Source organism: Grampus griseus, assembly GCF_964374135.1.
Source record: "Grampus griseus genome assembly, chromosome: 15".
Classification (NCBI taxonomy): domain Eukaryota; kingdom Metazoa; phylum Chordata; class Mammalia; order Artiodactyla; family Delphinidae; genus Grampus; species Grampus griseus.
This window is the reverse complement of record NC_139009.1, coordinates 10,906,545-10,932,461: the sequence shown is the minus strand read 5'-3', so window position 1 is coordinate 10,932,461 and position 25,917 is coordinate 10,906,545. Positions and strand designations below refer to the sequence as shown.

At 37.6% G+C, this 25,917-nt stretch overlaps 1 protein-coding gene across 2 annotated transcripts in view; it reads left to right on the top strand.

Moving 5' to 3' along the window:
• NBAS (NBAS subunit of NRZ tethering complex) overlaps window positions 1-25,917 on the top strand; it is a 341,832-nt gene that overhangs the window by 120,021 nt on the left and 195,894 nt on the right. For both annotated transcript variants that reach the window (XM_082672572.1, XM_082672571.1), the window contains 4 exons: window positions 4,156-4,239; window positions 11,403-11,556; window positions 22,799-22,984; window positions 24,289-24,462. In XM_082672572.1, the coding sequence (XP_082528698.1) occupies window positions 4,156-4,239; window positions 11,403-11,556; window positions 22,799-22,984; window positions 24,289-24,462 (598 nt within the window). The remainder of the gene's footprint in view (window positions 1-4,155; window positions 4,240-11,402; window positions 11,557-22,798; window positions 22,985-24,288; window positions 24,463-25,917) is intronic.

The window sequence follows — 25,917 nt, the reverse complement described above, 5'->3', positions numbered from 1 at the left end:
AGTGTAATATGACATGTTAAATAATCTAGAATGTAGCTGTATACCATCACCAGTATAGCTTGCCCTTTCATCAGGATAATAATCTGTATCAGGAAAGTATTCTTGTTCTCACTGTCAGATCTACAGATTCCATATAAATATACCTCCTTGATGTAACTGTAAGTCCTTTTATTGCTCTATTCCAATTTTGAATTTTTGTGATACTTGTGAGATCACTCTAAAAAAATCTTTGTTGTGCTTTCAATTAATTAATTTAGTTGACACATTATTTTAGAGTCTGCTAAATGTCAGGCACTATTTTAGCTTTGAGGATATGGCAATACACAAAACAAACAAAAGTTCTGCTCTTAAGAAACTCATGAAAGAATGCTCAACATCATTAATCATTAGAGAAATGCAAGTCAAAACGGCAATGAGATATCACCTCACACCAGTCAGAATGGCCATCATCAAAAAATCTACAAACAATAAATGCTGGAGAGGGTGTAGAGAAAAGGGAACTCTCTTGCACTATTGGTGCGAATGTAAATTGATACAGCCACTATGGAGAACAGTATGGAGGTTCCTTAAAAAAACTAAAAACAGAACTATCATACGACCCAGCAGTCCCACTACTGGGTGTATACCCTGAGAAAACCATAATTCAAAAAGAGTTATGTACCACAGTGTTCACTGCAGCACTATTTACAATAACCAGGACATGGAAGCAACCTAAGTGTCCATCGACAGATGAATGGATAAAGAAGATGTGGCACATATATACAATGGAATATTACTCAGCCATAAAAAGGAATGAAATTGAATTATTTGTAGTGAGGTGGATGGACCTAAAGTCTGCCATACAGAGTGAAGTAAGTCAGAAAGAGAAAAACAAATACTGTATGGTAACACATATATATGGAATCTAAAAAAAAAAAATGGTCATGAAGAACCTAGGGGCAGGATGGGAATAAAGATGCAGACCTACTAGACAATGGACTTGAGGACACGGGGAGGGGGAAGGGTAAGCTGGAACAAAGTGAGAGAGTGGCACGTACATGTATACACTACCAAATGTAAAACTGATAGCTAGTGGGAAGCAGCCACATAGCACAGGGAGATCAGCTCGGTGCTTTGTGACCACCTAGAGGGGTGGGATAGGGAAGGTGGGAGGGAGACGCAAGAGGGAGGAGATATTGGGATATATGTATATGTATAGCTGATTCACTTTGTTATAAGGCAGAAACTAACACACCATTGTAAAGCAATTATACTCCAATAAAGATGTTAAAAAAAAAAAAAGGAAAAGAAATTTATATTCTGACTGGGGAAGACGTCCTGTCTGTTTCTTAAACACTATCATTTGATTCATGATAAAGAACTTACGGTGTTTTTGTAGCAAGCATTTTAAACTCCTAAAATTTGTTTGAAAATAATTTGCTTTGTAGAAGCATCCTGGAAGAAAATCAAAGAGCAGAAAGGTTTATTTTATTTTAATTAATTAATTAATTTTTTATGTAAGTTTTGATGATGAAGCCTTATTTGGTAGAATTTAGGTTCATGAGACTAGTACTAGTGATCTAATGGTGTCAAGATTGGTTTTATATCTCAGTTTAAGTGTGTCCTTCAGATATGCATGTAAAAGGTCCTTATTGGGTCGTCTGAATTAAGATTTGGGAAGGTTCATATTGCCCTCTACCTGCTGTGCACAGTCTCACTGGTACCTCTGTCTAACCTGGTGGCCATCTACTAGCCAGAAGGGTAAGCTTCGGATTCTAACTGTTGAGCTGTGTTTGAATCCTTAGCTCTGTCATTTATTGACTTTATGAGGAGGGGCAAGTTAACCTGGGCCTCAGTGTTCTCGGTATAATACGAGGAAGATAATATCACCTACGTTAGGTAGGACTAAATTAGGTATTATATATTACAAGCATTTCATCCTGTCTGGTCCGTAGTGAGAGATCAGTAAATATTAAAGATTATGCTGTTGCTGACCGTTCCTTTTGTATTACTACTAGTATTCTTATCATTAAATCAGTGGTGACCAGCACATTCAGAAACATGTTGAAACGTTTAGTTGTGCTGTGCCTTGAAAATGCAGCAAAAATGCATCATTAACTTGGGACTCTATTAGGCCTACTTTTTGGAGTGAACCTCAGAGCAGAACTTGTCTTTAATGTGTGTTTTGATAAAAATAGGCATGTTTTCTTACCCATTTCTGTTTACTGAAGCTTGACAAAGTTTTACAATTTTCTAGTCTTCAAATACCAAATAAATGTTATTTTGCTGAGACTCACACCATTACTAATCATTTTAGTAATGATCCTTGTATCTAATACGTACTTGGTATAGAAGATACAAATCTCAACTTGTGAAAACGTTTTTCTTAATTTTTTGGAAAACATTTTGTGTAGCTTGTGGAACCGTGTCTGCTTTAATTAGAAAAGGCAGGAATAGTTTGGTGTGTTATTTTTTTCCCTTGTTCCTCAGTCCATTGGTACAATTTATTTTCATGTTGGAAGAGTGGGCATTATTATCATCATTGTATCCAAATGTTATCTTTTCTACTTTTCAGTGATGTGTGGTAAAATATGAGTTACTGATGTGGAAGAAAATAAAATAGTTTTTACTTGGTGACAAATGAAGTAGTGTGACAGGGGCACCCATAGTGAACACTGTAATTGTCTGCATGACTCTGCAGTTTAACCTGTGAACTCACAGGCCTTCAAAAATGTATCTCTGGTACATAGTTTGCTAAGACATTACATGCTAGCTAAAAAGCAGGTAAAATACTGTGTTTTAAAAATATGATGTAATACATTTCTTATTGTGAATATCTAATGGGGAACTTTGAATTCGGCTGCTTTGCACCAATGATAATGACTTCAAAGGGGATGCTGTTGGTAGATGAATTAGCCCTGCTCATTTCCAGATCTTTTTAGCTTCTCTTTTCCTTGTAACCCGCCCCGCCCGGTGGTCTCTGTTCCCTTTTACGTGAAGACTAATCTCTTTAGTTACATAATTTCTAAACGCTTATGAAGTATTTTTTGTGCAAGGCATGTTTCATAACTTAGTAAGATAAGAAATTGCAAAACATAACCTCATAATGTACAAAAGTGCGGTCCTTTCTCTGAGGCTATGATAAATTTTAGAAAGTGCTACTGTTGATTCTCAAATATGAGATAAGATGTTTTATTGAACTGTAGAAACAAGGCAATTGAAATTTGTTTTTAGAATTTTTGTCTTCATTCTTAATTCAGGATGTTTCCATTGTTTTCATGGATTTAGGGAATATTAGGACTAAAAGGTACTTTAGAGGTAATGTTTGAAGTGCTTCACTTTAGAAAGTCATGTGCGAACGACTGTGTAGATGGTTAACAGGTGGATGCATTTATGTTTCCCTTGTCTCCTGATGCGTAGCACATTGCTCTGCTGTGTTACTCTACTGTCTTTACCTGACTCTTCCTTTTTAATTTATTCTTAATTCCATCCAATGAGGACTTGTCTTTTCCTCTTAGACTCTCCTTCTGTCATTTGTTAGTGATATTTTTTTACCTGCAGAATTATTTCTTCACTGTGGCTATTACCTGTCCTCTAGGTCGAGGCTGTCCAATATAGGAACCACCAGCCACATGTGGCTATTTAAATTTTAAATAAAACTAATTAAGATGAAATAATATTAAAGGTTTCTTTCTTCGTATCAGTGTCACATTTCAAGTGGTTAATATAGGTACATGTAGCTTAATGGTTACTGTATTGGATAGCACAGTTAGAGAACATTTCTGTGATCATAGCAAGTTAGATTATAAGCTTTTTGAGGGCAAGGGACCATTTATGTTAGCATTAAGAACATAAAATATGGACTTTTGATAAGTATTTTAGAATGTGTGAATGAAAATATACCCATACCATCCTTTAGTTTTTTGCCAAATTTTTTGTTTTGAATTTTTCTTTTCTTTTGAACCATTTTATGATCAAAGAGAAATCAGCAATTTGGTATTTTTAATTTTACATATTGTATATGATACGTATCATGTACCACTTATCATACCATAAACAGGAATCTTGTAGGTTTAAGGTTATAGGGATACTTTTGCATCATGTTCCTTGTGTTGCCAGCCATTGAGGTAATGTGTATTTTAAATACTTATGCTTTTTGTTTTTTTTAATTTTAAGTTATGACGGTGACTCCTTGATGATCATTCCTTGGCATGAACATAAACACCGAGATAAAGATTGGTGTGAGGAGTTGGAGTGCAGGTAAGAAAGAGCCAGCGTGAAAGCTCTTCATTTCTTTGTGGGGTGGATGAATAGAAGGCCCTGTGCAGGTGGTGTTGGTGGATGGTCATTTATTTGATGGTGGCCCTGCTTGAGAGTTTGAGTGAAGTTTTTTTAAAAACTTGACTTTACTCAAGGTATGTTAAAAATTCTTTTAATGGAAAAATGTTAAACGCTCCAAAGGATTTATTCTACAAGTGGTCCTTATAGAACAACTCTTTTCATTTTGGGGTATTCCTTTTTACTCTCTGACATATACAGGTATATTTTTCATAGTTGTTTTTATGATATGTGTGCAATTTTGTTCTTGATTCAGTTTTAATTTTCACTTTTATACGACTTAACCATGGAAAGCCTCAGAACATGGAGGCATCAGGTCCCACAGAAGGGGGTGGGAGATGAGGTGTGGGGCTGAAATTCCTGATGAGGAGCATTGGAACCCCTTTATCCCGCACTCCTCAAAGTCTGGTGAATACTCCCTGCTCGTTTTACATTTGATATGAATCATCTTATGCCTTTGGATTTTTAAAAAACTATGTGTATGAACTATCTGTCTGATAAATGTTAAATAAAAGCCCTAACCAGTAGTATGGTCATTGCAAGTGAAAAATTTTTTTAACTTTTTATTTTATATTGGAGTTGAGCCGATTAACAATGTTGTGATAGTTTCAGGTGCACAGCAAAGCAACTCAGCCATACATATACATGTATCCATTCTCCCCCAGACTGCCCTCCCAGCCAGGCTGCCACATAACAATGAGCAGAGTTCCCTGTGCTATACAGTAGGTCCTTGTTGGTTATCCTTTTTAAATATAGTAGTGTGTACATGTCAATCCCAAACTCCTTAACTATCCCTTCCTCCACCCTTCCTCCCCACCCCGTAACCATAAGTTCATTCTCTAAGTCTGTGAGTCTGTTTTTGTTATGTAAATATGTTCATTTGTATCATTTCTTTTTAGATTCCACATATAAGTGATATCATACGATATTTTTCTTTCTCTGTCTGACTTACTTCACTCAATATGACAATCTCTAGGTCCATCCATGTTGCTGCAAATGGCATTATTTCATTCTTTTTTTATGGCTGAGTAATATTCCATTGTATATATGTACCACATCTTCTTTATCCATTCCTCTGTCGATGGACATTTAGGTTACTTCCATGGCTTGGCTATTGTAAACAGTGCTGCAGTGAACACTGGGGTGCATGTATCCTTTTGGACCATGGTTTTCTCCAGATATATGCCCAGGAATGGGATTGCAGGGTCATATAGTAGCTCTAGTTTTAGTGTTTTAAGGACCCTCCATACTGTTCTCCATAGCGGCTGTACCAATTTACATTCCCACCAACAGTGTAGGAGGGTTCCCTTCTCTCAACACCCTCTTCAGCATTTACTGTTTGTGGATTTTTTGATGATAGCCATTTTGACTGGTGTGAGGTGATATATCATTGTAGTTTTGATTTTCATTTCTCTACTCGTTAGCGATGTTGAACATCTTTTCATGTGCCTCTTGGCCATCTCTATGTCTTCCTTGGAAAAATGTCTGTTTAGATCTTCTGCCCATTTTTTGATTGGGTAGTTTGTTTTGATGAGATTTAGCCACATGAGCTGTTTATAGATTTTGGAGACTAATCTGTTCTCGGTCACATCATTTGCAAATATTTTCTCCCAGCCTGTGGGTTGTCTTTTCATTTTGTTTATGGTTTCCTTTGCTGTGCAAAAGGTTTTGAGTTTAATTAGGTCCCATATGTTTATTTTTGTTTTTATTTCCATTACTCTGGGAGACAGATCAGAAAAGATATTGTATTGCTACGATTTATGGCAGAGAGTGTTCTGCCTATGTTTTCCTCTGGGAGTTTTATAGTGTCTGGTCTCACGTTTAGATCTTTAATCCACTTTTGAGCTTATTTTTGTGTATGGTGTTAAAGAATGATCTAATTTCATTTTTTTTACATGTAGCCGTCCAGTTTTCCCAGCGCCATTTGTTGAAGAGACTGCCCACCATTGTATGGTCTTGCCTCCTCTGTCGTAGATTAATTGACCACAGGTGCCCAGGTTTATTTCTGGGCTTTCTATCATGTTCCAGTGATCTATAGTTCTATTTTTGTGCCAGTACCATACTATTTTGATGACTATAGCTTTGTAGTATAGTCTGAAGTCTGGGAGCCTGATTCCTCCAGCTCCATGTTTCTTTCTCAAGATTGCTTTGGCTATTTGGAGTATTTTGTGTCTCCATACAAATATTAAGATTTTTTTGTTCTAGTTCTGTGAAAAATGCCATTGGTAATTTGATAGAAATTGCAGTGAATCTGTAGATTGCCTTGGGTAGTATAATCATTTTGACAATATTTATTCTTCCAATCCAAGAACATGGTATATCTTTCCATCTGTTTGTGTTTTCTTCGATTTCTTTCATCAGTGTCTTATAGTTTTCTGCATACAGGTCTTTTGTCCCCTAAGGTAGGTTTATTCCTAGGTATTTTATTCTTTTTGTTGGCAGTGGTAAATGGGAGTGTTTCCTTAATTTCTCTTTCTGATTTTTCATTGTTAGTGTATAGGAATGCAAGAGACTTCTGTGCATTAATTTTGTAGCCTGCAACTTTACCAAACTCATTGATGAGCTCTAGCAGTTTTCTGGTGACATCTTTAGGATTCTCTATGTATAGTATCATGTCATCTGCAAACAGTGACAGTTTAACTTCTTCTTTTCCAATTTGGATTCCTTTTATTTCTTTTTTCCTCTCATTGTCATAGCTAGGACTTCCAAAACTGTGTTGAATAAAAGTAGTGATTGTGGGCATCCTTGTCTTGTTCCTGATCTTAGAGGAAATGCTTTCAGCTTTTCACCATTGAGTATGATGCTAGCTGTAGGTTTGTCGTATATGGCCTTTATTATGTTGAGGTAGGTTCCCTCTGTGCCCGCTTTGTGGAGAGTTTTTATTATAAATCGTTGTTGAATTTTGTCAGAAATCTTTTCTGCATCTATTGAGATGATCATATGGTTTTTATTCTTCAATTCGTTGATGTGGTGTATTAGGCTGATTGATTTGCAGATATTGAAAAATCCTTGTATCCCTGGGGTAAATCCCACTTGATCATGGTGTATGATCCTTTTAATGTATTGTTGGATTTGAATTGCTAGTATTTTGTTGAGGATTTTTGCATCTAAGTTCAGCAGTGTTATTGGCCTGTAATTTTCTTTTTTAGTGGTATCTTTGTCTGGTTTTTGTATCAGGATGATGGTGGCCTCATAGAATGAGTTTGGAAGCTTTCCTGCAAGTGAAATTTGGAAGCTTTCTTCATGTTAGCACTAATGTTGGCAGTTTCCCTTCATTTTGTATCTTTCACTTTTGATATCTGAGTCAATAGAATATGTAACTCTTAGTTACCTTTTTCTCTCTGATGGCTTTTATTGTAACAGCAATTGAATGTCCTGCTGTGTTTTTGCTATTATTTGCTTTTAAAAAATTATTTTTTGAAAATTTTTATTAAAGTTTTATATAGTTGCAAATAGATTAAAGGTTTAAAAGTTTCTGCAAATCTTGTTTAAAAAAAAAAGCAACAACCAAAACCCATACTCCTTTGTTCCCCTTCCTTGTATCCTGCTCTCCAGGAGTAACTACTTTCACTTCTTTTAAAGGATCGTTCTGATATTTACTCCAATCTCTGAGTAAGCTACCCCTCTGAGTTTAGCTACCCCTTGAATTTTTTAGTTCTGGCCATTATCTGTGGACTTGCTTCAGTGGAAGATAATGGTTTAGTTTCTTTTTACTCCATATACTCCGTTCCTCCTTGAGTGTTTATGTGACCCCCTCGCCCCTTTAACAATCTTCTACTGTCATTTCAGTAGAGTTTCAGGAAAAAGTGGAGCTTAATGCATGGTATGTATCAGCCCTCTTTAACTGGAAGTCCACAGTTACCAGTTGTAATGAGAGATAGAGGATGGATATAAGTTGGAGAAGGTGGGAGGTTGATGCCAGTGGATATGGCGGAGGGAAGGTGTGTGATCCCGTTGCCCACAGTTCTCTCAGTTTAAGATGGTGCTTTTGACAGAGTAGCCCTGTCCCTTCACCTGATGCTTCCCAGTTCTCCTTAGCCTGTGCCTTTTTATGATTCTAACAAGGAGATGAAAGGAGTAAGGGCATTTCTTCTCAGACCAAGCACCGCAAGCTAAGTTGTAAGCAAAACTTGCTGCCCTGGAACTCCTCAAACTATAAACATGGAAAGCTAGGAAACGTTTGACAGAAGAAAAGATGCTTTTGAAGATGATACAAACTTTCCCAGGACATTTCTTTTTTTAATCCATTCATTTTATTGCCTCCCCCACCTCCCCCGACGATTACTTCCACCCTGTACTCCTATGTCTGGCAACCACCAGACTCTCTGTATCTACAAGGGCGGTTATAGGATATCTCGTGGCCTTTTCATTTACAGTTGACCCTTGAACAACGCAGGGGTTAGGAGTGCCGACCCTCTGTGAACTCAAAGGTTTGCCCGTCATTTATCATCGGCCCTCTCTCCATAGCCGTGGTTCCCCATCCGTGGATTCAGCCACCCACAGATGGCGTAGCACTACGGTATTTACTTTAAAAAAAACCTGTATGTGAGTGAACCCACGCTGTTCAAACCCATGTTGTTCAAGGGTCTACTGTAATTAATTCTGTCCTCTGCTAGATTCAAGAATACTGGAGGAAGAAAAACATGCAGCCTCTGTACTCATGAAGTATATAATCTAGCAGGAAGGTGCTGCTGCTCTAAATTACCAATGTGATGCGTGTTTTGAAAGAGAAGTGCAGGGGCCACTGGGAGCACATAAGAGGGAGACCTAAACTTGGTGGAGGGCAAGGAGGTTTTCCCTGGGAAGTGGTATGAAATCTGAGATTGAAGGATGAATAGGATTTAGCTTAGCAGAGGGTGAGTTTGGCAAATGAGGGGAGGGAGTGTTCTAAGCAGAGGGAAGACCATTTGAAAGGCTCAAGGTGAGGTCCCCTTTAAGGACTGAAAATAAGACCTGGATTGTTGAAGTATACAGGACAAAAGTGACATTGGAATCAAGGTGAGGCTAGAATATTTTAAGGCAGATGACAAGCTATAAAAGGAGGCACGGGGATGATATAATCATGTTTCTGTTTTATAAAAGACTGTATTACCTCGCGATATCGTGAATTCGTTTGTTTTTTTTGTTTGTTTGTTTGTTTGTTTTTGCGGTATGCGGGCCTCTCACTGTTGTGGCCTCTCCCGTTGCGGAGCACAGGCTACGGACGCATGGGCTCAGCGGCCATGGCTCACGGGCCTAGCCGCTCTGCGGCATGTGGGATCTTGCCGGACCGGGGCACGAACCCGTGTTCCCCCTGCATCGGCAGGCGGACTCTCAACCACTGCGCCACCAGGGAAGCCCGTGAATTCAGTTTTGATGTTGTTGCATTTGAAATGCCTGAGAAACATCTAAGAGCATATAGAAGGACGATTTTGGAGCTTTCAGGTGAAGTCTGGGTTAGGCGTAAAAATATGGTGGTCAGTTTATATTGTAGCATTGAAGGGGAGACCTAGAGAGAGTATAGTGAGAAGACAGGAGAGCTGGAGAATTTGGAAGAGCTAGTACTTAATGGTCAGCTGGAGGAGGATATTCTAGCAAAGAAGACCGAAAAGGAACAGCCAGAAAGATGGGACCTGTATAGCTGGACAGTATGGCACGACAGTATGACATGCTGGAACGAAAGACAAGCATGTTTCTAGAAGGAGAAAATGGTTAAATTCTGTGAAACAGTGCTGAGAGGGAAATAGATAAGGACTGAAAAAAGTATCAAAGGAACTCAAAGTTGCTTATGGGTATTTTTTTCCCTGAAATGGGAAGATTTCAGGGGAAGGGATGTGACTTTTATGTGGCAGTGATGGGGAAGAATCACAGAATGTTAATGACGGTTGTGAGTCTAGTTAAGTAAAGGACTACCAGTTGTAAGCACAGTAGGTTGTCTAAGTCATGTTGATTAAACACCCAAATATTTGTCAGCTTTGAGTCTGGTCATATATTATAACTGCTAGTAGTTCCAATGGAAATAATACCTGTAAGTAAAAATTAAGTACCTGCTCCGGGCCAGACAGCATTCTCTGTGTACTTTATCTATATTATTTTGAATATTCTTGCATGGTATTATTCCCATTTTTGATATGAGCAAAATGAATCTTAGATGAGTTTTAACTAATTTATGCAAGGTTTCACAGCTTTCAGTGAAGGAATTGCACCTCAGTTCTGACTCTGAAGCCCATTGCCTTGTAATAGTAATAATTATACCACTTGTCCTTTACTGACTTACTTTAGATGAATGACTATCCCTAAGGGAACACGGCCTTTTCCCCTATTTCTATCTGAAATATCTTACATTAAGTTAATTTTTATTTATTTTTTACTTATTGATTTTTTTTTTTAGTTCTTAACCATTGAAGGCAATTGGCCAGGATTGTCCTCGTAAAAACTCCTCATAATTTGTGATCCCTGTGAGGTTTTCCCTGGGTATCTTCCTCTTGATGTCGTTTCTTTTTCACTCCTGATGGCACGTAGTATAGAGTAGTTCCTTATTTTGCAAATTGCAGTGCATTACTATGTTGCTGATACCTACTGAAGTTATATTATCAACAAAAATAAGGCATATTTCCTCTTATTTTTATGAATGTGGAAAACAAGACTTCTTAATTTATATTTGGATCAGAATCACCTGGGGGTGTGTTTTACTAAACTAGGCCTGGCTGGCATCACAGGTCGTTGTGACTTAGTAGACCTGTGGCAGTTACTCAGCCATGTGCATTTTAAAGCTACCCTGGGTGATTCTGATTTTATTTAATACTTATTTGATTGATTTGTGGCATAGTTTTTTTGATTTATTATCTATTCTGATTTTTTTTAATTGTGAAAACTAATAGGAAACTAAGCATCCCCCAAATTTCCCATTTATTTTGTAACTGTGCAGATACATATAGGAAAACACACACAAACACACCCACCCACGCATACATACATACATACTGCCAGTCTAAGTAACTGCTCTCTCCACATCTCTGTCTCTGTCTCCCTCTCTGTCTTTCACAAAATTATAATTTCCCCTAGCATTTCAGTCAGTTATTAATTGTTCTTTTTGTGCTTTGCAGAATGGTGATTGAGCCGAGTCTCCCAGATGAAAGTGAGTTCTTGTACGCTGCACAGCCTGAGTTGCTGAGGTACAGGACATCCCAGCTTACAGTAGAGAAGGTTATGGACTGGTATCAGAGCAGAGCGGAGGAAATAGAGCATTATGCTCTGCAGGTGAGGCCGGCAGTGCTGTGTCAGATCCTTAGGATTCAGTGCATGTTTTGGCTGCTGACAGCAGTGCCAGGGATCCTGTATATATTACTAGCTTGCAAGGGATGAAATGAAAATTTTTTATTACTTTCATTCATTTATTCTTTGCTTCAGAAGCGTTTGTGGTTTTTTTTTTTTTTTGGATTCCTAAAGAGCAAATACATATAACAAAAGCTGTTCAAAACCTTTCTTTAAAATGTAAGCTACAAAATATGTACATACTGATCCAGATGTTACATACATGCTTAATAGGCTTAATACCACTTTAAGTCGCAAGATTGTATCAACATAGAAATGCTTGATTAGTCCCCTGTTACATTGCATGAATGCAGTGGATTGTTATTTTCCTTTCCAGGAACCCTGTTTGAGGGTCTGTTTCTAACACTTCCCTGAAGTCCAAGCCTAATTTCCCTCAGTTCCCATGTGCCTTTACTGAGATGTGTAACAGCTTCATCAGAGGGGGGTGTAGAAGAGAGAGATGAGGGTTGTTTTGTAGCTTAGGAGATCTAAATAGGAATCTGGACTCCTCTGCTAATAGACCTGGTGACTCTGGACCTGCTACCTACCTTTTCTGTACTTTGGTTTTTTCAGGGGGTGAGTTCTTACACTGGAGTCAGTGATAAAAAATAAAATATACAGGACAGAACATTAAAAATTCTTCCAATTGAGTTCTCTGCAAATGTAAGCAAAAGTTGTCTTCATCCTAGAGAACAGAAGTTGGCAATTCGGAGCAAAGAATGGCAGAATGGCCTTTGAAATCTCATTCAGGTCTATGGCTATACCACCCTGAACATGCCCTATCTTGTCTGAAATCTCATTCAGGGTCCGGCCAGTGGGTGTCTTTTTCATTCTACTTGCAGTTTTGGCTTTGGGCTTCCTGTCCGACAATCAGTTTTTCATTTGTCAGGAAGGGTGATTTCAGAAAGGCTGATGAACAGCTGTATTGCAGGAAGGAATAAACCCCCTTGTTTAAATTTCTGCCTAGTGTATCTGGCACAGCCCTGTGTCTGCATTTGATAGCCTTCTTGAATTTCTGCTTAATCTAATTTCTATTTTTAGTATTCATAGAATTGACAAATTATTTGCTGGAGCTGATGGGAATATTATAGATCAAACTTTTCAGAGGATGGCCAAGAATATTTATAATTGACTTTTCAGGTTTTTGAAGATGGCTAAGGACATTTGAAAATGTTTAGAATTCTAAGATACCAGAATGAAAAGAATCTCTGGAGGGGATCCAGTCTAATTCTCTATGTTATAGAGAGACAAACTAAGGTCCACAGAAAAGAAAGTGAACAGCTTACTCAGGGACACATAGTAGCAGAGCCAGACAAAATACAGGTCTCTGCATAGTATTTCTTATAGAGTCCATATAAAAATGGACAATTACACAAATCTTAATGACTGAAAGCCAGATAAATTAATCCAAAAGAGTGGATCTCAATTCTCAGACCCATTGTATTTTTTCTGTAGCAAATATTTTGTAATACTTCCTTATTATCCTGATGTGAAAATCATGGGCATACTGTATTTACAGAAATAATTTCCAAAAAATTAATATAATGACTTAACTGTGGTATATGGGATAAATAAAATATGTAAACGCGTGGTCATGAGTACACTAAAAAAGTGACTAAAGTCAGTGAGAAATCACTTTGAACAAGATAGCTGACATTGCAGACAGATTGAGGTGTATTGAATTAAACACTACAAATTGCTGTCTGGGATGTGAACAACTCATGGTAAATATTTTTTTCAGGGTATTTGAAGGTAGGCAGGGATTAGGACAAGGTGGTTGTGTGGGACTTCCTTGCACACTGTGGAATGTCTGTCATCCCTGGCTTCCACCCTTGAATGTTAGTAAGTTCCACTAATACTTGGGAAAGACAGAAATGCTTCCTCAGATTTTCGGAGCGCCTCCTGGTGGACAGTTCTGCTCCCATTGAGAACTGTAGTCTGAGACCAGTATCACACATCTGGAAATGACCAGTTCATATCGGTCACGTTAAGCAAAGGCATTATTTATTACTTCACTGATTCAGGAGAAACTCACCTGTAAATAATTGATGAAGAAAGCTCTTAAGTGAGTCAAAGAGGTACATTTTTGGTAGTTTGTACAGGCACATGTAGGTTGTATACTGTGTAGCAGACATCTCTTAAGATCGATGGCATCATTTGATTTACAGGAGTTTACAAACACATGTAGTTTACTATTGTCTCTGGCTAACAAGAGAAGGGATTCTGTTTGGATCAGTTTTGTCTGAGCACTTTGTGGTTTTTAGCTGAACTTCTAGATATAACACTTGTTATTTCTTGCCTTTTTGATAGTAGCCATTGTAATGAGCATGAGGTGATATCTCATTGTGGTTTTGATTTGCATTTTCCTAATTATTAGTGATATTGGACATCTTTTCATATGCCTGTTGGCCCTTTGTATGTCTTCTTTGGAAAAATGTCTATTCAGCTCCTCTGCCTGTATTTTTTGTTTTTTGAATTTCATTTTTTTTTATACAGCAGGTTCTTACTACTTATCTATTTTATACATATTAGTGTATATATGTCAACCCCAATCTCCCAATTCATCCCACCCCCACCTCCCCCGCCACTTTCCCCCGCTTGGTGTCCATACGTTTGTTCTCTACATCTGTGTCTCTATTTCTGCCCTGCAGACTGGTTCATCTGTACCATTTTTCTAGGTTCCATATATATGCGTTAATATATGATGTTTGTTTTTCTCTTTCTGACTTACTTCATTCTGTATGACAGTCTCTAGATCCATCCACGTCTCTACAAATGACCTGATTTCATTCCTTTTTATGGCTGAGTAATATTCCATTGTATTTATGTACCACATCTTTATCCATTCATCTGTTGACAGGCATTTAGGTTGCTTCCATGACCTGGCTATTGTAAATATTGCTGCAGTGAACATTGGGGTGCATGTGTCTTTCTGAATTATGTTTTTCTCTGGGTATATGCCCAGTAGTGGGATTACTGGGTCATATGGTAATTCTATTTTTAGCTTTTTAAGGAACCTCCATACTGTTCTCCATAGTGGCTGTATCAATTTACATTCCCACCAACAGTGCAAGAGGGTTCCTGCATTCTTATTTATTTCACACTTAGCTGATGTACAGTATATGAGAAAACATCATTCTAAGGCCCTGTGATAAAAGAGATGAGGAAGAGAGCATTATGACTTCTGTCCTAAGACACTGAATTTTATGGGAGTGGCAAGCATTCAAGTCATTCTATTAAACATAACTTTTTAAGTTCTATAATAAAGATACAAAGAGAAATGTTGGTAGAAGACTAAGGAAAGGACAGATAATCTGACAAATAACAGGCGAAAGCATTTATGGAGAAGTTTTGAAAAGAGGTGTTGATGATAATGATTATGATAGCAACTAATATTCCATGCGGTGCTCACATCCTGTCGTGCACTGTTATAGGTACTTTACATATGTGATTTCCTTTAATCCTTGTCACCCTAGGAGATTAGTGCTTTCCTATTCCCGTCATATATACTCACACTGAGGCATGAAAATGTTGAAAAAAGAAAACGTCATTCAAGGTCACAGACCTAGCATGTAAGGGTGCTAGGATTTGAACCCAGGTAGACTGGATCCAGAGTCCCTGTTCATAAGCTCAACTAGGGGTAGACAGAGGAATGTGCACTTTTTCTTATGCCAAAGTCATGCAAAGAGTCAGTAAGATTCTTCAGTGCTGAGTCACCTCCAGTTTCCAAAGGCAGTGGAGACAGTGGCAGAACACGTAGGGCACATTGGGAGGAAGCTGCCTCAGGCACTCATGGTTACGTTTTGCCAATTCCAGGAACTCAAATATGACAGAGGGAAAAGAGAAGAATGATATTTTCAAACTTTGCCTTGTGAGTAGATAAAGAAGACATACAAAGTGTGATTAGATAGGTAGCCTTTTCCTAAAATCTCTTGTCTACTTTTTAACATGGTATATTCAGTATACAATTAGAAATGTACTTCTCTGTCTGTTCAAGACATTTCAGTTTTGGGAGTCTCCTTTTAATAAGAGGACATACTCACATGTGTATCACCAAATGATATCACTTGTTAACTTCTTCATAGAAATGAGTTGACCTAAGGCCAGAATGTAGCAAGGGACCATCAGATAGGTTATCTGCAGTTGCAGAAACTCCAAGAGCAAAAGGACAGATTGTAGAAGCCTCCAAAAAATTTTCACATGCCCGAAGGAAAGAACATGAGCTTTGAAGACAGAGATACATGCTTAGAATCTAGGAGTACCTTTACCACACTAGCTTCAGGTTACTCAAGCGTGAAAGTAAGTGATAAAAAGATAACCTACTGCACAATAGTATTTGAGATCCTCCTGTCCTTATCTGATTCTTAAGAAGGAAAAATAAGTGGGAGCAGTTCAGAAATCACTTTACTCAACGGAACCTGGGTAGTCAGCATAGCACAAAGGAAAAAAACCGCCTCAATCATAATCAAAAGCAAGGTTTGTCAGTGCTTCCTTTTGTTAGTACAGTTTTACTGTAACACAGCCACACCCATTCATTTAAGTATGGCCTGTGTTGATTTTCTGTTACAGTGGCAGAGTTGAACAAGTGTGACAGGGCTCATAAGTCTAAAATATTCACTGTCTGGCTCTTTAGAAAACTTTGCATCCCCTGCTCTGAAAAAAATCTAGAATAGCTATGTTGCCTCACACAATACGTTAAGCATTGGAATCAGCAAATGGGAGCCCATAAGCCCCTAGGAATTGTTTTATGACGATAGGACATATGAAAAAAGCAAAATGCATTTCTGAAATTCCTCACTGACAACAACTCTGAAGCTGTATAGGATTTCTAGTTTCTTTTTTTTTTTTTTTAACATCTTTATTGGAGTATAATTGCTTTACAATGGTGTGTTAGTTTCTGCTTTATAACAAAATGAATCAGCTATTCATATACATATATCCCCATATCTTCTCCCTCTTGCGTTTCCCTCCCACCCTCCCTCCATATCCCACCCCTCTAGGTGGTCACAAAGCACCGAGCTAATCTCCCTGTGCTGTGTGGCTGATTCCCACTAGCTATCTGTTTACATTTGGTAGTGTATATATGTCCATGCCACTCTCTCACTTCGTCCCAGCTTACCCTTCCCCCTCCCCGTGTCCTCAAGTCCATTCTCTACGTCTGTGTCTTTATTCCTGTCCTGTCCCTAGGTTCTTCAGAACCATTTTTTGTTTTTGTTTTTGTTTTAGATTTCATATATATGTGTTAGCATATGGTATTTGTTTTTCTCTTTCTGACTTACTTTACTGTGTATGACAGACTCTAGGTCCATCCACCTCACTACAAATAACTCAATTTCGTTTCTTTTTATGGCTGAGTAATATCCCATTGTATATATGTGCCACATCTTCTTTATCCATTCATCTGTCGATGGACACTTAGGTCGCTTCCATGTCCTGGCTATTGTAAATAGAGCTGCAATGAACATTGTGGTACATGACTCTTTTTGAATTATGGTTTTCTCAGGGTATATGCCCAGTAGTGGGATTGCTGGGTCGTATGGTAGTTCTATTTTTAGTTTTTTAAGGACCCTCCATACTGTTCTCCATAGTGGCTGTATCAATTTACATTCCCACCAACAGTGCAGGAGGGTTCCCTTTTCTGCACACCCTCTCCAGCATTTGTTGTTTGTAGATTTTTTGATGATGGCCATTCTGACTGGTGTGAGGTGATACCTCACTGTAGTTTTGATTTGCATTTCTCTAATGATTAGTGACGTTGAGCATCCTTTCATGTGTTTCTTGGCCATCTGTATATCTTCTTTGGAGAAATGTCTATTTAGGTCTTCTGCCCATTTTTGGATTGGGTTGTTTGTTTTTTTGATATGGAGCTGCATGAGCTGCTTGTAAATTTTGGAGATTAATCCTTTGTAAGTTGCTTCATTTGCAAATATTTTCTCCCATTCTGAGGGTTATCTTTTTGTCTTGTTTATGGTTTCCTTTGCTGTGCAAAAAGCTTTTAAGTTTCATTAGGTCCCATTTGTTTATTTTTGGTTTTATTTCCATTTCTCTAGGAGGTGGGTCAGAAAGTATCTTGCTGTGATTTATGTCATAGAGTGTTTGCCTATGTTTTCCTCTAAGAATTTTATAGAGTCTGGCCTTACATTTAGGTCTTTAATCCATTTTGAGTTTATTTTTGTGTATGGTGTTGGGGAGTGTTCTAATTTCTTTCTTTCATATGTAGCTGTCCAGTTTTCCCAGCAGCACTTATTGAAGAGGCTGTCTTTTCTCCATTGTATATTCTTGTCTCCTTTATCAAAAATAAGGTGACCATATGTGCGTGGATCTATCTCTGGACTTTCTATTCTGTTCCATTGATCTATAATTCTGTTTTTGTGCCAGTACCATACTGTCTTGATTACTGTAGCTTTGTAGTATAGTCTGAAGTCCGGGAGCCTGCTTCCTCCAGCTCTGTTTTTCTTTCTCAAGATTGCTTTGGCTATTCGGGGTGTTTTGTGTTTCTCTGCCTATATTTTAATTGGGTATTTGTTTTTTGTGTTGTTGATCTGTTTGAGTTCTTTATATATTTTGGAAATTAACCCTTTATCAGATACATGATTTTCAAATATCCTCTTCCATTTGGTAGGTTGTATTTTCATTTTGTCGATGGTTCCCTTTGTTGCGCAGAGGCTTGTTAGTTTGATATAGTCCCACTTGTTTATTTTTGCTTTTGTTTCCCTTGCCTGAGGAGACAGATCCAGAAAGATATTGCTAGAATGATGTCAAAGAGCGTACTGCCTATGTTTTCTTCTAGGAGTCTTAGAGTTTCAGGTCTTACTCAAGTCTTTAATCCGTTTGGAATTGATTTTTGTGCATGATGTGAAATAGTGGTCTAGTTTCATTCTTTTGCATGTAGCTGTCCAGTTTTTCCAACACCATTTATTGGAGAGACTGTCCTCTCTCCATTGTGTGTTCTTTGCTCCTTTGCCAGAAATTAGTTGTCCATATATATGTGGGTTTATTTTTAGACTTTTAATTCTGCTTTATTGATCTATGTGTTTCATTTTCTGCCAATACCAGTTTTAGTGTTTAATGACTGAAATTTGGGTTACAAAATATTTATTCAGGTTTTTAAAAAATAGCACTAACAAAAAGAAAAAGGCCTATACTGGAATGTAAAATAAATTATCATTTTTTACATTTCTTTCTTTATTTTATTAATACTTTATTTTTTAGAGGAGCTTTAGGTTTATAGAAAAATTGAGTAGAAAGTACAGAGTTCCCATATATTCCCCTCACTTTCTGCCCTACCCACTAGTTATCCCTATTATTAACATCTTGCATTTGAGTGGTATGTTAGTTACAATTGATGAATCAAGATGTCTTTCAGTGGGCAAATGGATTAATAAACAGTGGTACATCCACACAATGGAATATTACTGAACTCCAGAAAAGAAATGAGCAATCAAACCATGAAAAGGTGCGGAGGAACCTTAAATGCATATTACTAAGTTAACGAAACCAGTCTGAGAAGGCTATATACTGTTTGATTCCCATCATGTGACATTCTGGAAAAAGAAAAATGATGGAAACAGTAAAAAGATCAGTGATTGCCAGGGGTTGGTGGTAGAGAGATGAATAGATGGAACACAGAGAATTTTTAAGGCAGTGAAAATACTCTGTCTGATACCATAATGATGGATACCTGTCAGTCTACTTTGGTCCGAACACACAGAAAGTAAACACCAAGAGTGAACCCTAATGTAAACTGTGAACACTGAGTGATATGGTGTGTCAGTATAGGTTCACTGATTGTAACAAAGGTGCTACCCTGCTGGGGGATGTTGGTAACGGGGGAGGCTGTGCATGTGTGGGGACCGGGGTGATGTGGGGAATCTCTGTACTTTCTGCTCATTTTTGCTGTCAACCTAAAACTGCTCTAAAAAAGAAAGTCTGTTAAAAACAAAAACAAAGTTAGCACTTTCTGAAATATGATTTTTTAAGTCTAATTATAATTCCTAGACATCTTGATTTCTGTTTTAGTAATCAAGAATAATTATAAAGATTTGCTGTGCACCTGAAACTATTACAAAATTGTTAATCAGCTGTACCCCAATATAAAATAAGTTTAAAAAATGAATAATTATAAAGAAAGGAAAGTGATTTGGGGATGCTTTATTTAGTTGGCTGTATACTCTTTCATCTCTTTTATTTAAAAACACTTATAATAGGGGTATTGTTCTTTAGCTTCATTTTATGTATTGACGTTTCATGTGGCTTATGCTATAATCAAAGTGGTATCTGGCATAGTTTTATCTTTTTCATTTTTACAGGTTAAACTGATGTAGTGCTACTTCTTCCTTAGCGCCTACAAATGGTTTTTGGAAATCTTGTTTGTTGGTTTAGGAAAATGTGTACATATAGTGGTGAAATTTATCTATTGGGGGCTTGGGGTATATGGTATAATTCTGTAAGTTGTTAACAGAACCTACTTTAAGGTGTCAGTAATTTGATTTTCAAACATTTTTACTTCAGTGGTTATTTTGGAAAGCAACAACGTCAAAGTTGGTATTAGAAACACAGATCTGGATCGCAAAATTGGTTGAGTGTGTTACAAATTGCTAATGTACTATGTGTTCAGACTGTTGCACAAAGTTGTGCTTTACATGTCGAGTTTCTTCATACTTTCTGAGATTTTCTGAGTTTTTAAGAACTTGGTATACAAGTAGATGTGGCTTTTCCGACATTAATTGTCCTTTTGTTGAGGTATTGCCAGATCCCTTCCCTTTTGCCTCATGCCTTATCTACCTGTAGTTTCCTCCCTTATTTTCATTTGCGCCACTCTTTTCAACTGAACATGCAGTTCTTCCTTTTTCACCTCTTCACCTGTTAATCTCTGAGTCCTGGAAGGGCTTTGGGTGGATCTGTGATATCGCTTGGCATTTTTTCTTTGTGCTGCGTGACTGTTTCCTCTCCCCGTTTCCTCCTTTCCTCGCACCAACGCTTCCTTCATCATTCTCAGCAGTGATTTTGCTTTGTATTTCATGGTGAAAGTTGAGAAATCACTTCCATTTGCCCTACTCTTTCCAGCTTTCCCACAGGAAGAGGTCTCTCTTGCATTCTCCTGAACTTCTTTCTTTACCCGTACCCTGGATTCCACACCGCCCCCTGCTCGGGATTGTTCTAGCAGTCATTTTTTCTCTCTCTCCTGTATCTTTAACCTCTGGTCTATTACCCCCCTGCCTTTTTTTGGACGTAAAAAGTTCAAATCACTCCTATTTCATATATATATATATATACACACACACATACACACACACACACGTATATATATATACATGAACTAGGAGTGTATATATATATATATATACACATGTATATATATATACATGTATATACTCAGAGACTTATATATATATATATATATATATATAAATTAGAGCCATTTTCTCCCTAGCTTCCGTTTTATCTGTCTTCTTTCCATCGCAGCTCTTCTCAGAGGTATCCACTCTGCCCTTTGCAATCACTTCCTCAGTGTTTGTTTACTCCTCGTTTCCCTGGTGTCTGGCTACTCCTGTCACTCCACGGAAACTCCATCAGTAAGGCTCCCTGCTCGCCTTTTAATGTCAGATCGCCTTCATTTGGTGTTTAACAACTTTGTCCTTTGACACTACTGCTTCCTTTTCCCTGCAATCTCTTCTCCTTAGGCTTCTGTGATGTCATTTCGCTTTCTTCATTGTCTTTGTCTTAGTTGTTCATGTTCCTCTCCGCAGTGTGGCTCAGAGTCTTTGGCTTGTCTCTTAAATATTGCTGTCCCCCCAGGGGGCTATTCTTGTCACTAGTAGAGAGTCTTCTGGTATTAGTAATTGCAGTTCTCCGAACTAGTCTGCTTACTTTCAGCCCAGTCCATTTCCAGTCCATTCATATTTCATTTGTCATTCATTCAATAAATATTGAGTATTCTTTCCAAAGTGTAAGTCTATTATGACATGCCTCAGCCGAAAATCCTTTAAATTTGCATTTTGGGGTAAACTGCAAATTCCTTAGCTCAGCAAACAATGTTCTTTTTTATCTGGCCCTTCTCTGCTACTCTAGCCTCGTTTTTCATCACTTCACTTCATACCTTCTTTTCAGTTTATGGAACTAATCGTACTTCCTAACATTCATGCATCTCTGCCTTCCATGCTGTTCTCCTGCGCTTCTTCTTTCTTTACTTACTAATATCCACTGATGCTTTAAAACCCATTTTAAGTGTTCTCCCCTCTGGGAGACTTCGTGACTCTCCGGTTGGGCTCCTTGCCCTCTTCTTTGAGATCCCAGGCACCCTCACTCCAGTTCAATCATTAATTTACCAGATTGTGTTTCCCTACAAGATGGAGACATCTTTGAAGGAAGAGACCTCATCTTATTCAGTTTTGTATTCCTGACACTTAGAATGGTGTTCAGTTCATAGTAGGTTCTCAATAAATAATTGCTTTTCTAGGAGTAAGGGAGCAAGTAAGGAGAAGTATAAGGCGCTGGGGGTTAAGACCACATTAGATGATTCTGCTTTCAATCAGAATATGTCCATTTTATAAACCTGATCAAGTGATGGGAGTGAAATTGCTGTGTATTGAGCATCTGCAGAAAGATTATTCTTTGTTTTGTTGTAAGGGAGGTCTAAGTAGTTGAATTGGGACAGAGAAGGTTGAATTAATCAGTTAATCGTTCAGCAAGAGTTTATTGAATGTCATCTATAGGGAGGACTTGTGGAAGGAGAGGTACTGTACAGGACTATGGAAGCCAAGCATTCTTTTTGGGGCAGAGTGGTAAAGTGAAAATAGGTTAATTTGACATTATCACTACCTAGCTATGTTTTTTTATTTTTATTTTTTTCCTGCTTGTTAATGTTCTGAGAATTAAATAGACAAATATATGTAAACAGCTCAGTAAACTGTAATGCTCTACAAATTGAAGATGGTTGTCTTTCTTTTATTTTTATTTTCAGTATTTCTTGGTGATTATTTGATTCTTTTGGGACAGTTTGGTGCTAATATGTTTCATAAAGAAGTCTGATGTTTTTGTACTGAATAAAAAAGTATGTAGTAATACAGTTTTATGTAAAATGATTATAAGGATTATTGCTAGATTCTATACTAGAGGCTTTTACTTTAGAATATATCGAAAAGAAAGATATAATACTCAGAGACTTACTGTTGCCTTTCCATTTTAGGTTGACTGTGCATTGTCACTTATTCGACTTGGAATGGAGCGGAATATTCCTGGTTTGCTGGTTCTCTGTGATAATTTGGTTACTCTGGAAGCATTGGTTTATGAAGCAGGGTGTGATTTAACCCTAACCTTGAAGGAACTCCAGCAGATGAAAGACATTGAAAAACTAAGATTACTGATGAATAGTGTATGTTTTATTTTAAAACTTTCTTTTTAACTATTCTATATGTACTTTGATTAATATGTGTCTCAAAGCCAAAGATGTAGTGTCCTTCAAACCAGAGAACTTAGTCAATAAAGGAAGGTTTCTTGACTTAAAAAAAAAACAACCAAGTTTTATGAATAAATTACTGAAGGCATCCAGAACCACTTTGGCTGGTTTTGTACCTTCTTTGCCCTTCATCCATAGTTATCTGTACATGACTTTCTTTCCCCCTTCTAGCGAGGCATATTTAAATTAGCTGTCATTCTCATAATCATGTTTCTAATCCTCACTTTGTTAAAATTCCCAACTACTTGTATATTCAGATGATTGGCTGGGTGGTTGTATGAAGAAAACATCTTGGCTTCAGGGTTTGTATGTGAAGGAGAATTTGCCCGGCCATTCGTAGATTTTTTTTGGGGGTGGGGAGTACAGTCTCCAAAGTTAGGAACTGATTTCTGCTGAGCCCACTTTTCCTCTCTTTCTCATGCCTCTCACCATCTTTTTTTCTCTTATCAATCCCCCTTTTCTCTTTCCCTCTGTCCCCACCTTCCTTTTCTCTTACTAATTTCTTTTCCCTATGATCCACCCAGTGAAAATTGAGTTGTGTTACATGCAAGATGCCTCTTAAGAGATTCAGGTGTATCTCCTGGGATAAAGACGAGAAAGGATTGTATAATTTCAGGGATAATGAGTAAGATTATGTGTGTCATTTGGAGTTTCATGAAGGTGGATGTGAAGGGGTAAAACAAACAGAAGAAGAGGAAAAGTGTGGAAGAGAATCTGGGATTTCTCAAGTGACTCCTTTCTAGAGCTTCTTTATGCGGATCTCTCTCTGTTCTTTTCCCTTTCACATTTTCTGTCGGCCTATCCCACCCCCGCCCCCACCCGCTAACTCTTTTTACACATACACATACATACACTTTTGAGGTAGAATCTCTCTTTGCTCTGGAAGACCTCAGGACTGAGCAGCAGTAGGAGTAATAGTAGCAGCAGCGTGTTTGTCTTACAGAGCTGGGCTTAGGCTGTCACGACCTAGTAGCATGTACCATGGTACTAGGGTGGTCATGGTGCTAAAGAGATGGATCACAGCGCTCTTGCTGCTGTTGGCTCTACCAACCCCAGGCAGAAGGTGAGTCTCCTTGTGAGGCGTGAATTGGAGTATGTTTTAGAAAGTGTTGGGCTTTCATTGTTTCACACAGAGTCTGATTATCCTTGAGCTTTAACTTGTCTGTTATTATCAGGTATTTAATTTAACGTGTGTTTGTTTTGGTGAATTACATTTTCAGTGTTCTGAGGACAATTATGTGACAAGTGCCTACCAGTGGATGGTTCCCTTTCTTCATCGTTGTGAGAAACAGTCTCCTGGTGTGGCTAATGAGCTATTAAAGGAATATTTAGTAACTTTAGCTAAAGGAGACTTAAAATTTCCCCTGAAGATATTTCAGCATTCCAAGCCTGATGTAAGTAGAAACTTTAACATCTTAAAAAAATCTCTGTACTTTTTTCCCTACAGAATTAGGTTCTATTTACAAATTTTTTAATACTAGGCTTTGCAAGTAATTTCTCTTTAAACAGAAGAAGTAGTTATCATTTTATTCTTTAAAAATGTTTTAGCAGTTTAGTCCAAAAATTTTTTGGAAGTTTTTAAGATTATGTTTACCTTGATTGATTTACTCCAAAGTTTGTTGACTCTTTACTACCTTGTGGAAACTGGCAATACCAAAAAGACTAATAATTGAAAGGTATTGAATTCTTACTATACGTAGGCACTTTACAAGTGTTAACTCATTTAATCCTTGTAACAATCCTATGATGTAGATATTTTGATTATATTACTGTTACAGGAAAAGAAAATCGTGATACAGAGTGGTTAGGCAATTGCCCAGGGTCACAGTAAGGAGTGGAACCTTGGGTTCAAACATAGGTTTTCTAGTTTCCCAGCTGTGTTCTTAACCATTATGCTTTACTGTAACACCAGTAGAAGAAGAAGAAAAGACTTCTACCCTGGAGGACCTTCAAAATATTTGTTAAAATTTTTAGGATCCCATAAGGAGATCTTATAATTATTCTTAATAACTCTTACATTTGCTGAAGACTGACCTATCTGTCTATCTTCTATCATCTATCTATCTATCTGTCTTTTTTATAGAAATCAAATAGTTGTTCAGATTTACTGGTGATAAATCGTTTTGTTAAGTCCAGGTTACTTTTGAAATGTAAATAACCTCTTAATTTAACCATAAATCAAATATACTGTTTCAAGGGATAGTGGCTCCCTTTCCATTGGAGGGGACTCAAGCAGAGTGGCGTAGTCACTCGAGGCACTGACTTTGTAGTGAGAGTTAAAGCATTAGGTTGGGATTCAAGCAGAAGCATTGAAGGCCCCTTCTAATCCTAAATTCTAATTTAAAGTACTCCTTGTACTAGCCTTTATTAGCAATTTGATGTCCTCTAAGGTATATGGTCATAGACCATTATAATCAAGCTGAAAAGGAAAGCATTGCTTAGTTAATCTCACACATTTTTTGGTTTCTGGAAGGGCTGTCTGTCAGAAATATCTCTGTTCATTGGCTATTTAAAGTTTTCCATCTTCTCATAAGCAGTTTCCACTTAGTATTCTGATTTTAAATTTGGCGTGGTTTACTATGAGCCGAGGGCGGGCTGCTTATGACAGCAGAATGCTATGTGAGAAGCAGGGTGGGTTGAATATGAATGTTTTATGAGGAAGAAAGAAGTGACTTTAAATTCTTCGAGTAATCTTGTTTGTGATCCTTCTTCCTTACAGAGTCTTGTAAATCCTTTGTATATAGTCAGGTTTTTGTTGTTTTTACTCGGTAATTTATCATGTGCCTTTTGAATAAAATATATAGCCATTTGCCTTTCTTGAAATATGTCAAAATCAAAGCAGAGAATAA